Raw genomic sequence first — 13716 nt, forward strand, 5'->3', positions numbered from 1 at the left:
AAAAATGAAAATGGCGTATTGAGGATAGTTATACTGTTAATTTACAGTTACAGTTATTCATTAATTACACTAGAATACAATATACAATCAATTGAAAAAGATAGCACTGACAAAGTTTTATAACAGTAACATAATAAAGTATGTAGTAAAAAGAGTAATTCATATGAACTAACTAATAAAACATGTAAATAAGAAGTGCGTGCATCTATTTTACTGCTTTTAAAAACAGCATTTCTGACAAACGAATCGCTCTGGTATTTTTGATCGGTATTTATGTATTTTTAGATCAGTACATTCCAAGTGACACACACTCATGTGACTGTTCTCAAACATGTAAAAACACCACAACTTCCCTTGAAATATATCTTGTTTTCATATCTGCTTTCTGTTCCCTTTGATAAGAGGAAGTCGACAGATCATTTTACTGTTACCTTAAAAGTAGAAAAACTATGTGAAAGAGAGTTTATCAACCAAAGCAGTGAACCTTTGTTTTGCTGCGTTTACGTTGAGCTTATGTTTAGTTTCCACCCTTTTCCCAAATATACTTCAACCATCTTTCTTTTTCTTTGTCACTTTACTTTCAAATTGTAGAAGTTTGTGATTTTGTGTTGGGTAGGGGAAAAATAAGAGAGAAAGTGTAAAACTGAACATTAACATACTGTAGATGACAGGCAAGTGTATTCAAACTCTTCTGGTGTGTGTGCACTGCTCTACCGACGTGGAATAACTCTTGACAAGTGTGTTATTATTTATTTATAGTATTTATTTATTATTCCTGATAAATCATTGCTGAGTTGTTCATCCTCAGACTGCATGGTGGTCTCCTTTACTTACAGTACAAGTGGACATGTTTGTTTTCATGACTTCTGCACCCTTGAGTTGATAGTTCATTTCAGCACACTGTGGTTTTACAGTATCAAACCAAGGAAGCACTGACTGGAAGTTGAACGATTAGATAACACGAATCACAGCAATAAAACTATGTCAATAACTAATTGGAGGTTTTATGATATTGCCTTCAAATATGGTTTCTGTCAAGTTGTTTTCCTCTGACAGAGAATAAGGTCAGTCATAATTTAGGAAGAGTATTCAGGTTAAATCCCATTTTGCCCAGCTGAGTTCTTTTTTTCTGTTAATAAGTAGCCTGATGTATATATTTTGGGGTTAAAAAAAAAGCAGACTTGCAAATAAAAGTAAAATCTCATCCTCCCGCACCAGTTTTGAAACAGGATGTTCCTGTTTGTCGTATGATAAACTGCATAAGAGGAGGAGGAACTTGGTTTGAACCTTAGAGTCGTTCATCTCAGCCCTCCCTGACACATTCATCATGAAGGTAGCGGTGACCCTCCTGTCTCTCTCTCTCCTTCATGTCTGCTCTGCGGTCCCTATCAGCCGCCCCACCAACTGGCTCAGGCAATGTCGTGCCTCCACCAACCTCTCCATCACAGCACTGGAGGTTCTGCCGGGCGGAGGCTGGGACAACCTCCGCAACATTGATACGGGTCGAGTCATGAACCTCACCTACTCCCAGTGCCAGACCTCCGAGGACGGGCTCTACCTCATCCCAGATGAGGTGTTTGTCATCCCCCACAAGGAGACGGGTGTGGAGATGAGCTCGGAGATAATCAGCTCCTGGCTGGAGCAGAAAAGCTCTACATCTCACTCCATGAATGCGGACATTTCCTTCTTCTCGGTGCTGAATGGCAAATTTTCGACAGAGAACCAGAGGATGAAAACTCATCAGGTTAAAGACTCTTCAACCACAGCCAGAGTACAAGTACGTTTCTATTTTCCATAGTTTGGATGAATAAAATAAAACCCACATGTAGTTGTGGCAGTGATTGTGGATCATGAGTTAAATTAATCTCATAGTTTGTATATATATATATATATATATATATATATTTATATATATATATATATATATATATTAGTGCTGGGCAAGTTAACGCGTTAATTTCGCGTTAACGCATTCATTAATTAACGCCGACAATTATTTTATCGCGCTTTAAAGCATTTTTTAATTTATTATGATTTTCTTTATTTTTTTAATTTTTATTGAAAGACAAGAGACAATACATATACATAACAACAAGAGGATGACAAAACAGTGGGATAAAAGCCAGCAAACATCCTATAGTCAGTCATTTTAGTGCACCTATATGCTGAAATTCATGGTAAACGGCACAGATCGGGAGTGAGCGAAGGACTTTGAAAGTTAGCGGAAAGATTACCGTGAGACAACATCCGGTTTCTTCAGACGAACATCCGGTTTTCAGAATAAGATGCCATCAAAGTATGAATTATATTCACATTAAGTATAAAACATGCTACCTGCATCTCGTGAACCAAATGTTATTGCCCTTTTGTTCATATAGCAGTACTTTTAAAATAAAAGTGCGCAATACACTACTTTTGAATTCATTATTGAACTTTGCCATAACAATGCGATTAATCGCGATTAAATATTTAAATTGTTGCCCAGCACTAATAAATATATATATATATACACAGTATATATAAAAGGTACTACTATGGTGGATTACGTGGATGGATGGATTTGGTTGATAAAAATGTTGCCCCTTGAACAGTGTAGGTATATTCATCCACATTAAACAACATTGCCGTAAATGTGCCAGAGTGAGCCAGAAGGCTATTTCCTCATCTGTAGTTCCTGGACAGATGTTACAGATGTCACGTTAAAAAGTAAATTAAGCAAAATAATACAAAGTGAATGAGCTGGAATAACTATAACATGCTATTTAATATTTTTCTTCAAAGGTTCGTAACTTCATCTACACAGTCAAGGCTTATCCAGACTTCACTCTGGATGCACGCTTTGCTCAACAAGCTAAAGAGATAGCCGATGCAATAGAAAACAACCAAACAAGGAACGTAGAATACCTCTCAGAGAAGATGGTGCTGGACTATGGAACCCATGTTATCACTAGTGTCGATGCTGGGGCCACTTTGGTGGGGGAAGACTACCTCCGTTCTTCATATGTGTCGGACAGTGTGTCGGAGAGTTCCTCTGTCAAGGCGCAGGCCGGCTTAAACTTTTTTGACAAACTCAAGTTTGACATAAGCAGTCAAAATGTCCAACAGAGCTCATCCCTTAAAACATATCAGTCCAACATTCAGTACTCTATTATCCAAAGCCATGGCGGCGGCATGCCTTTCTATCCTGGCATCACCCTGCAGAAGTGGCAGGAAAGTACCAGGAACAACCTGGTTGCTATTGACCGCTCAGGATTTCCCCTACACTACTTTATAAACACCAACACCTTCCCTGATCTTCCCCAGCCTACAGTTGGCAAAATAGCTGTTGCGGTGAGTCAGGCCGTAGAGCGATACTACAAGATCAACACGCGGCCTGGATGCGTCGACGTCAGCTCCAAAAACTTTAACTTCCAAGCCAACATTGATGACGCATCCTGCGAGGGCCCCGCTACAAACCTCAGTTTTGGCGGTGTGTACCAAGAGTGTATTCATATCAGCTCAGATGCAGGTCCACTGTGTGATGCCCTGGCCCAGAAAAACCCTGAAACAGGAGACTTCTCCTGTCGTTCGCCTTACTCTGCCACTTTACTGAGATCGGAGGTGAGACAGCAGGGTTACACTACCTACGATTGCTATGACCAACGCTATCGGTGTGGGTTTTTGGGGTTTTCACATTGCCATCGTCAAGTGTGTCAGGACAACTACCACGTTCGCTCTGCTCACATCAACACCTACTGGTGCTCTGTGAGCGGGAAGGCCCCAGACAACTCAGGGTATCTGTTCGGAGGCATATACAGCCCCTCCCTCCTAAACCCCGTCACTAATGCAAAAAGCTGTCCCCAGAGCTTCATCCCAGTAAAGTTTCTCTCAGATGGCCAAGTGATCTGTGTGAGCAACGACTATGAAATTGGCAGCAGATACTCAGTGCCATTCGGAGGCCTCTTCAGTTGTCAGTCAAACAACCCGCTGGCAGTAAATCAGCGTCGCTGCCCTCCGAAGTTCAGTCAGCACCTCGCCACAGTGAGCGACGGCTGTGAAATTCTTTACTGTGTCCAGTCAGGGCTGTTCACAGGTGGGCAGCTGCTTCCGGTCCATCTGCCACCTTTCACTAAACCTCCACTTGTCAGCATGCATGCCACAAATACAGTTATGGTCATGACTGAGGGAGATATGAGCTGGATCAGAGTGGGGCAGACCAAGGCGTGGAAAGTGGCCAAACCAGAGGAAATCAAGGAAATGGTTCGGAAGCTTAACCCGGAAATGAATCAGATGTCTAGTGGTGAAAAGGCAGGGGTAGCCTTTGGGGTGATGGGTATAATGGCGCTGGTGGTCATAGCGGCAGTAGTCCTGGTGAAGAGAAGGAGGAGGCTGTCTTGGTTGAGGCCAGCTAGCGGCTATGTGGAAATACGTGGTGAGATTGAACGTGATGAAGGAGAGAGACAACAAGATGAGGCTTGAGAAAAAACACAGATAAGAAACACTTTTGAGAACGGCTGCTCGTGCCGCTCAGTTGGGTTGTAACCCAGCTCTAGCTTAACATTTACCAGCACATATGTTTATGTTTTTAGTGTTTCACAAATAAGCGTCTGATTAAAGGGTTTTAAAATGTTTGTGAAAAGAATGCCTCTGATTTTCCTTAATTTTTGAGAGTCCACACAGTTTAAAGACTTGACCCCAAGAGATGGAGGTTCATTTTGGTGTGACAGATTTGGATTTTAACTAGAAATCACTATCATGAATCTCACAGAAGCAGAATATGTTGTTTAGGGGTTCCTAGTTTGAATCAGTTGGACTTTGCATTAATTATCCTTATTCTTTTGAAATGTATATGAAACCAATCAGTAATTTACATTTCAACAACTGCTATGCATATTAAATATATAACAATACATTTATTGGAAGACATTTTTTCCTGTTATCACGATGTGTACTTAGCAGAAGTAAACTTCATCATACTGTGTTCGCTCTAACAAATGTAACTCCAGAGCCATGTGCCTTTGAAATCACCAAATAGCTCAACGCAGAAGTGCTTTTCCAAAGGCCGGTGAATCAATACTGCCCTCATGAGGCCAAGATGCATAATGTCACGTAGTACATCAACATGGTATACCCCGTTAAAAACCTGTATGCTTTGTTTGACTTGTAACCATTTATAAAACATTTTTACAATGTTTCAAAACAATTTTTTAAGAAAATGTATTAACATATATATATTCATATATTTTTAAAAAAAAATATATGAATAAAAGAAGCATTAGATTAATGATTTTCTATGTTCTGTATATAACGTTTTGTCTTATGCTGCTAAAATTGAAAGGATTTATAATGTATGTCAATGAAACTCTTCTGCACGGCACTTAACTGCTAATTAAAGTTGTGTACAACAATTTAACGGATCTATATCTTCATGTTTATATTGTATTTATGCTTGGTATGTCTTACACATATCTCAGTCAGCGTTATCTTAAACAAAATAATGATCATTGTAACAGATCTGAGTTATGAGTGTTTTTTTTAAACTTGCAAACTAAATAAATGGAGTTAAATCTTTTGAGCTAAATCCAAACACATGATGACTGAAATTGTATCTACACCGCGCAGTGTTGATGTTTGTACAATATGCAAAAATATCAGTGAACTCAAACGTTAAGGTTGCATACATCTGTAAACGTGGCACCGAAGCACATACTGGTCCTCTAAATAAAACAACGCTGAATGAAACCTCTTGCACAGAGAGACACTTATCTTCCCGAACCTTACTGAGAAAACATTCCAGCCACATTAATGCTGTCATCTATAAAAAAGTGTTTAAATGTACTTCCATTAAACATGTCTGTTTTACTTTTGAACATCTTGGTTTTATAGTGAACTGTAAGAATCCAGTGATCGTTTTAATAATCTACAGACCTCCAAGGCCTAACAGTGTTTTTATCCAAGAATGTGGTGAGCTACTATCCCATTTTACATCAAAGTATGATACAATTCTTATTTTAGGTGATTTTAACATACATGTCTGCTGCCCTTTACAGACTTTTGTCACAGATTTTATGGATACTCTGGATTCTTTTAACCTCACTCAGGCTATACAGGAGCCTACACACTCAAAGGGTCACACCCTTTATTTACAGTGGTCTCAGGCCTGACAACTTTGAGACAAAGGATATCTGTGCGTCTGATCACAAAGCGGTTTCATTCAATGTGGTTTTATTCCATCCTCAACCATTAATTCACACTTCACCTGTCTGCTGCGGGGTTTTTAATTTGTCATTTGTCTGCGAGCATGTTTTCTGAGCATTTGTCCACGGCTTTTTTAACTGCTTTTAATCCTCATCTGAATTTAGAGGAGCTGGTCTCCCTTTTTGATTAAACCTGTCAGACTGTCCTGCACTCTGTTGCCCCCTTTAAAGACAAAAAGCCAAATATAACACCCCAGCCCTGTATAAATTACACTACCCATGATTTAAAGAGAGACTGCAGGAGAAAGGAACGAAAATGGAAAAAAACAGGTCTACATGTATTTTACGAGAGTTGGAAAGATGCAATGAAGACAGTTCAAATGGCAGTTAAAGGTGCCAGAAATTCCTTCTTCTCCAACTTCATTTTAACGAATCACTCGAATCCGAGAATTCTATTTAAGATAATCGACTCGGTGGACATCAGGCAACAAATTACCCCCCCCCCCAGACCGTGTTTTACATGTCAGTAGGGATATAGTCATTTTAGCAATTTTAAACCTGTTTCGCTGTCCCTTTTACCTGAAATCATATCCCGTATGAAATCAACCACGTGCAGTATTGATTCTATACCAACTACATTTCTTAAAGAGTTTATTAATACAGTTGATCCCAGTATTTTATTGATTATCAACAGTTCATTTGCAACAGGAACTATTCCAACTACTTTTAAACATGCTGTGGTCCAACCTCTTTTAAAGAAACTCAATCTTGATTCTTCTGTACTTAGCAATTTTAGACCCATACTAAACTTCCGTTTTTATCAAAAGTTTTAGAAAAAGTGGTTTCAACCCAGCTTTTAGCTTTTATGTGTCTTAATAACGTTTTTGAGAAGTTTCAGTCAGGTTTTAGAGCTTTACACAGCACAGAAACCGCCCTCTTCAAGGTATCCAATGATCTCCTTTTAGCAGTCGACAGAGGGGAGAGCTCCATTTTAATTCTTTTAGACCTAAGTGCAGCCTTTGACACAATAGACCATGAACTTTTAATCAACCGTCTTAAAACCTGGGTTGGCATCAAGGACTCTGCACTTAGTTGGTTTTATTCTTACCTTTCAGATAGAACCCACTCGGTCACCATAGGTAACTACTCATCTATACATCTCACATTACCTGTGGTGTACCGCAAGGTTCAATTTTATCTTCCATATACATGCTCCCACTTGCTCATATCATCCAACGTCACAATGTCTCTTTTCATTGCTACGCTGACGACACACAGATATACCTTCCCTTGAGACCTGATGACCCCAGAAGCCTCTAGCTGCTTTTTTAGACTGTCTTAATGATATCAACTGTTGGTTGGCACAACATTTTCTTCAACTCAATAACTCAAAATCAGAAATCATAATATTTAGTCCCCCAAACCCAATGACTCCCATTAAAAGTGCCATTGGCCCCCTGTCCATTAACATAAAGTCCACTGCCAGAAACTTAGGAGTAGTTTTTGATTCAGATTTAAGCTTCAAACCACAAGTCACAAAAGTTGTCCAGTCCTTTTTTCTACAAATTAGAACCATCGCCAAAATCAAAGGAATGCTCTCTCAACCTTACCTGGAAAAGGTAATTCATGCATTCATCTTTTCAAGACTTGATTACTGTAACTCCCTTCTTTCTGGCATCAACAAAAAGTCACTCTCTCGCCTCCCACTAGTTCAGAATGCAGCAACTCGGCTTCTCACTGTTTAACAGACGACATCATATCACCCCAATTCTGGCCTCTCTCCACTGGCTCCCTGTACGTTTTAGAATTGATTTTAACATTTTACTGATCACTTTTAAAGCACGTATGGGTCTGACCCCAAAATACATAGAGGAAATGTTGACCCCCTATGAGCCAGCTCGCAGCCTCAGATCCTCGGGTGGGGCCCTTCTGGCTGTTCCAAAGTCGAGGCTGAAAACTAAAGGTGACCGTGTCTTTGCCATCAGGGCCCCTCGGCTTTGGAACGAGCTGCCTGAGGACATAAGGCTCGCAGAATCAGTAATCTCTTTTAAATCACCTCTTAAAACACATTTTTACAGACTGGCTTTTATGTGATGTCATCGCTTTCCGCTTTTTTTTTTAACGATTATTTTATTTCATTAATTTCTTAGTTTATTTTTAACGTATCCAACGGTCTCACTGAGCTTTCTGTTGTTATTATTGCCTTGTTTTTGTTGCTTTGACTGTCAAAGCACTTTGTGAACTGTGTTTTTAAAGGTGCTATATAAATAAAGTTATTATTATTATTATGGCGTTGGTAAGGTTATCAGTACACAGACAGGCTGGCTCAGACACAAAAACACACACAGTCACCAATAGACAGACACACATGTACTGTACGCTCACATGCACATAGCCATTTCCTGTAAAGAGTGCTCATAGTACTAATGTGTGTCTTTTCTCTCGTGGCTAAAATAATCCCCCTCCCCCACACATGCACGCGAACATACACACACACAGCTGTGAAGGATTCATAGAGCTGGGTCATGAACTGCTCACCGACTCCCAACCTGGACCATAACTGCTGTCCTCTACGGGCCGGCAGAGGAACTCTCAGACTGGAGATCCAGAGAGGAGCAGGTCTGAGGGCAGACAGCTTCACGAAAACAGACGCCTCTGTGAAGATCTTCTACAACGGCATGTACGAGGAGACCGAGACGGTGATGGACAACAACGACCCAGTGTGGAATGCGACTTACGACTTTGGATCCGTGGAACTGGGTCAGGTGTTGAGGTTTGAAGTCTGGGATAGAGACGTCTTTTACAATGACGTAGTGCAGGGGTTCTTAACCTTTTTGAACTCGGGGCCCAACTTTTCAAGTACAAAGTGTCCCGGGGCCCATTCAAATATTAACACTATTAGTTTAACTAATTGATCTCACTCTTGGTTTGATTTGTATTCAATAACTATATTGTTACCTGTTCAACTCCACCCCTATTTTGGAGCAAAACTGCCTAAAATGACATACCCAAATTTAAATGGCTGTAGCTTCTGAACCACTGTGACTATATGCATCAAAAGTGTCAGAACACCTGTAGGTCATATAGAAACAGAGCAGTGGGCCTTTGGAGTCAGTAAAAATTGAAGATTTTTGTCCGTATAAAATAAAAAAGTATCTTTCAGTATAAATAACTGCCTGTGGCTGTATCTGTACAGGTAAAGGACAGTATAGGGCTGTAACTACACTATCAGTGAACAACTGCCTCAAATTTGAAGAAGATTGGACAAAGTATGACGATTCTACAGTGTTTCTTCCATGAAGAGATCCAGGCGGAGCTCTAAAAGGATATTTGGAGACCCAAATGGACACATGGTAACCAAATGATATTCTGACACACTAAAGGTGTTTCTCCCTTTATATTTTGATATTATATTATTTTCCTTTTATTTTTAGCCTTTGCAAATTGCAAAAACTATATATATGGCCGAAGACGTGGTATGTAAGTAGCGGACATACTGTGCATAATGGCTGCGACTGAGCGCACGATCAAGTACGAGGGTAGCTCAGTTACGCAAGGTTATACGTTGGTTGACGGCTTACAGAAAACGAGATAAGGTTTGTACTTTAAGTACTAGCGTTTTCTGAAGCCACTAGCTCCATGGTAACATCCGCTAGCACATTGTTGTGTCTGTAATGTGTCTTTTTCCGTCGAAATGCTGCAAGATCCGACTTGCAGCGGTTATGGCGACTTTGGACAGTGTGTTTGGGCTCCTTTTGTGAAAAATCCATAAGAAATGAAAGAAAATCGATGATTTCTTTGCAAAGATGAGGGTTTTGGGCATGCTGGGATACCAAACACGGCCATGTTTTGTGACATAGTTTGCGCAAGCAAGCCGTAGGCGTCCTCGTGGAGTTGAACAGGCAAAACCCTTGTCAAATAAATGAGATGATACAATGTGATGATCACAAAGACATGTATTTATCATGTGTATGTAAACCTGCATACACAACAAGAAGCCCAACAGGCTTTCCCACGAGCGTTGGATGTTTCGTCGCTAGGTGTCGCTTTATTTTTGAAGGCTTCAGTGCTTCGTTTGATAGCATTAGCCCACATTCCACACACTGAAAGTGTTAAGAAAGTCAGGATTGTACTTGCGCACACATTTAGACTTTTTTTGGGGGGGGGGGGGTATGGCACCACTGTCGTCTTCATTTTTTTCTAACAGTGGTTAAATCGTGTAATGTTTATGATTCATTAAATGATTTAACACTGCTGCCCTCTAGTGGTTAAATCGTGTAATGTTTATGATTCATTAAATGATTTAACACTGCTGCCCTCTAGTGGTTAAATCGTGTAATGTTTATGATTCATTAAATGATTTAACACTGCTGCCCTCTAGTGGTTAAATCGTGTAATGTTCATGATTCATTAAATGATTTAACACTGCTGCCCTCTAGTGGTTAAATCGTGTAATGTTTATGATTCATTAAATGATTTAACACTGCTGCCCTCTAGTGGTTAAATCGTGTAATGTTTATGATTCATTAAATGATTTAACACTGCTGCCCTCTAGTGGTTAAATCGTGTAATGTTTATGGTTCATTAAATGATTTAACACTGCTGCCCTCTAGAGGTTAAATCGTGTAATGTTTATGATTCATTAAATGATTTAACACTGCTGCCCTCTAGTGGTTAAATCGTGTAATGTTAATGATTCATTAAATGATTTAACACTGCTGCCCTCTAGTGGTTAAATCGTGTAATGTTAATGATTCATTAAATGATTTAACACTGCTGCCCTCTAGTGGTTAAATCGTGTAATGTTTATGATTCATTAAATGATTTAACACTGCTGCCCTCTAGTGGTTAAATCGTGTAATGTTTATGATTCATTAAATTATTTAACACTGCTGCCCTCTAGTGGTTAAATCGTGTAATGTTTATGATTCATTAAATGATTTAACACTGCTGCCCTCTAGTGGTTAAATCGTGTAATGTTTATTACTCATGAAATGATTTAACACTGCTGCCCTCTAGTGGTTAAATCGTGTAATGTTTATGATTCATTAAATGATTTAACACTGCTGCCTTCTAGTGGTTAAATGTATAATGTTTATTACTCATTAAATGATTTAATACTGCTGCCCTCTAGTGGTTAAATCGTGTAATGTCCATGATTCATTAAATGATTTAACACTGCTGCCCTCTAGTGGTTAAATCATGTAATGTTTATGATTCATTAAATGATTTAACACTGCTGCCCTCTAGTGGTTAAATCGTGTAATGTTTATGATTCATTGAATGATTTAACACTGCTGCCCTCTAGTGGTTAAATCATATAATGTTTATGATTCATTAAATTATGTAACACTGATGTAACACTGCTCCGGTCTGTCTTTGTTCATCCTGCATCGCTCTGTTCTGTTCTTCAATGTAACGTTACTGGAGCGACGGAGCCTCTCCCAGCTGTTAGCAGACTGTTGTGCTAGCAAGCAGGCTGTACCCAGCATGCAGTTCGGCGGTGAAATTTTATAAATGTACAATTATTAGTGTTACAAATTGTTTATGTGTCACAGACTGTTGTGTTTTTTTCTGTTAAAGAGCATTAGTTGTGGGTTGTTATAAAGTTATGACCATGACTAGGGTTCCCTCTCAATACATATAAGACAACTAGCGCTGACCGCTGTGCATTAGCAGCAAAGAATACATTTAGCTGCCTGTTGAAAGCAGACAGCAGTTGTTTTGGCTATGCACCGGTATAATGGTGTGTGAAGAATTCATATCATACGGGAAATTAAAACCGGTATACTGCCCAGCTCTAGTTTTTATTATAGTATGGACAATTTTGTACCAATATTTGACGGGCCGGATTAAAAAGCCCAACGGCCGTTTGCCCATGCCTGGGCTAGAGGCTAGCTGAGTGTCTTCTTCTGCTTATTGTAGCTTGTTAAACAACTGACTGACGCATTACCGCCACCAGGTGGTGGGAAGCTATATTGTAACTGAGCGTCTCATGGAGAACAGTAATATCTCTGGTGTCTTCTATTGATAACCTATGCGGTCCCGCGGCCCTCGCGGCCCACAGGTGCAAAACTGAAATTTTTTGCGGCCCTCTAGGTGGCGTTCGCGGCCCCATCGTGGGCTAAGAATCACTGACGTAGCGGGTATATGTGTGGTGTTCCCCGAGCGAGGAACTCACGCTCTAAGCTGAGCAAAGGAGTGCTCTATTTCACCTACACCATCAAATGTGATGCTCACTTAACAGGCTTCAGGTGTGGACGGTACTCCCCCAATGCTGAGTAGATTATTAGATTACAACATAATGTTGACTTCAGCATTTTCCTTGCACATAATGTGAAAACTTTCAAGTATCAGGTTTAGGGCTAAAAGCCAATAAACTGTAATTTCCCATTCATTGGAATTGATTTTGGAATCATTTGTCAACACCTAATGATATCAGACAAAGTAAACACATTAAAGGTTGTGCACCATGCATTTATATGGCCGGTTATTATTCGCAACAGCAATATGTGTCAATGTTTAATTGTTTGTCATCATGCTTAATATCTTTTATTACAACAAATACAAAAACAGACATTTTTAATATACACTTGGTAGAGATGAGCCAAATATGTCAAACCTTCTATGGGGTTACGTGTGAATGTGTATACCCAGTGATTACTGACGATAAAGACAACTATTCAAGCAGAAAAATTATTTTCACTGAATTGCCCTGCAGCTTTAAAGTTCATTCAGGGTGAAGTGAAAAACCCACAACATTATATTTTTTCTCATCTTCTAAAAAGAGAAATTAGTGTTGGAAGAATTCACCTCTATGAGTCTGTCCAGTCAGAGTCTAATGACTCTGGTCTCTCTGGCCATTTTTCTCTTTTGGAAATCGTCCTATGATTTGACTTACTCAACTCACACTTCAATAGTCCTGCTCTGCTCTATATCCTCGTCTCTCCTCCGTGTGTCACGTGTGTGTACATCTCACTCAAGTCAGGAAACTTGTCAGAATACCCATATTTGATTGGCTGAGCTGCATCACGTGATGTGATTCACAACGCATGAGTCGGTGTTTTTCCTGCACTGCTGAACAAGTGCCGTAAATGCTGGAATAATTACGCTGCATAAAAAATGCCCTTCAAAATAAAATCACAACTTTTTTTTTTTTTTTTGTCAGGCAAAATACCCACTGAAAACGGGATCGCGACCCACCAGTTGAGAATCACTACTGTAGATGACAGGCAAGTGTATTCAAACTCGTTCGGTGTGTGCACTGCTCTACCGACATGGAATAACTCCTGACAAGTGTGTTATTATTTATGTATTATTCCTGATAAATCATTGCTGAGGTGTTCATCCTCAGACTGCATGGTGGTCTCCTTTACTTACAGTACAAGTGGACATGTTTGTTTTCATGACTTCTGCACCCTTGAGTTGATAGTTCTTTCAGCACACTGTGGTTTTACAGTATCAAACCAAGGAAGCACTGACTGGAAGTTGAACGATTAGATAACACGAATCACAGCAATAAAACTATGTCAATAACTAA

General features: G+C 39.7%; 1 protein-coding gene across 1 annotated transcript; it reads left to right on the forward strand.

The window, feature by feature from the left end:
* The first annotated feature begins 1285 nt into the window (after nt 1–1285).
* Nucleotides 1286–5392, forward strand: LOC142957652 (macrophage-expressed gene 1 protein-like). Its single transcript, XM_076099605.1, has 2 exons — nt 1286–1777; nt 2782–5392. Exons 1-2 carry the CDS (start codon nt 1328–1330, stop codon nt 4456–4458), a joined length of 2127 nt encoding a protein of 708 aa, XP_075955720.1. The 5' UTR covers nt 1286–1327; the 3' UTR covers nt 4459–5392.
* Nucleotides 5393–13716: the final 8324 nt, after the last annotated feature.

This window comes from Anarhichas minor, unplaced genomic scaffold, assembly GCF_050575085.1.
Source record: "Anarhichas minor isolate MPS153535 unplaced genomic scaffold, ASM5057508v1 ptg000025l, whole genome shotgun sequence".
NCBI classification, from domain to species: Eukaryota; Metazoa; Chordata; class Actinopteri; order Perciformes; family Anarhichadidae; genus Anarhichas; species Anarhichas minor.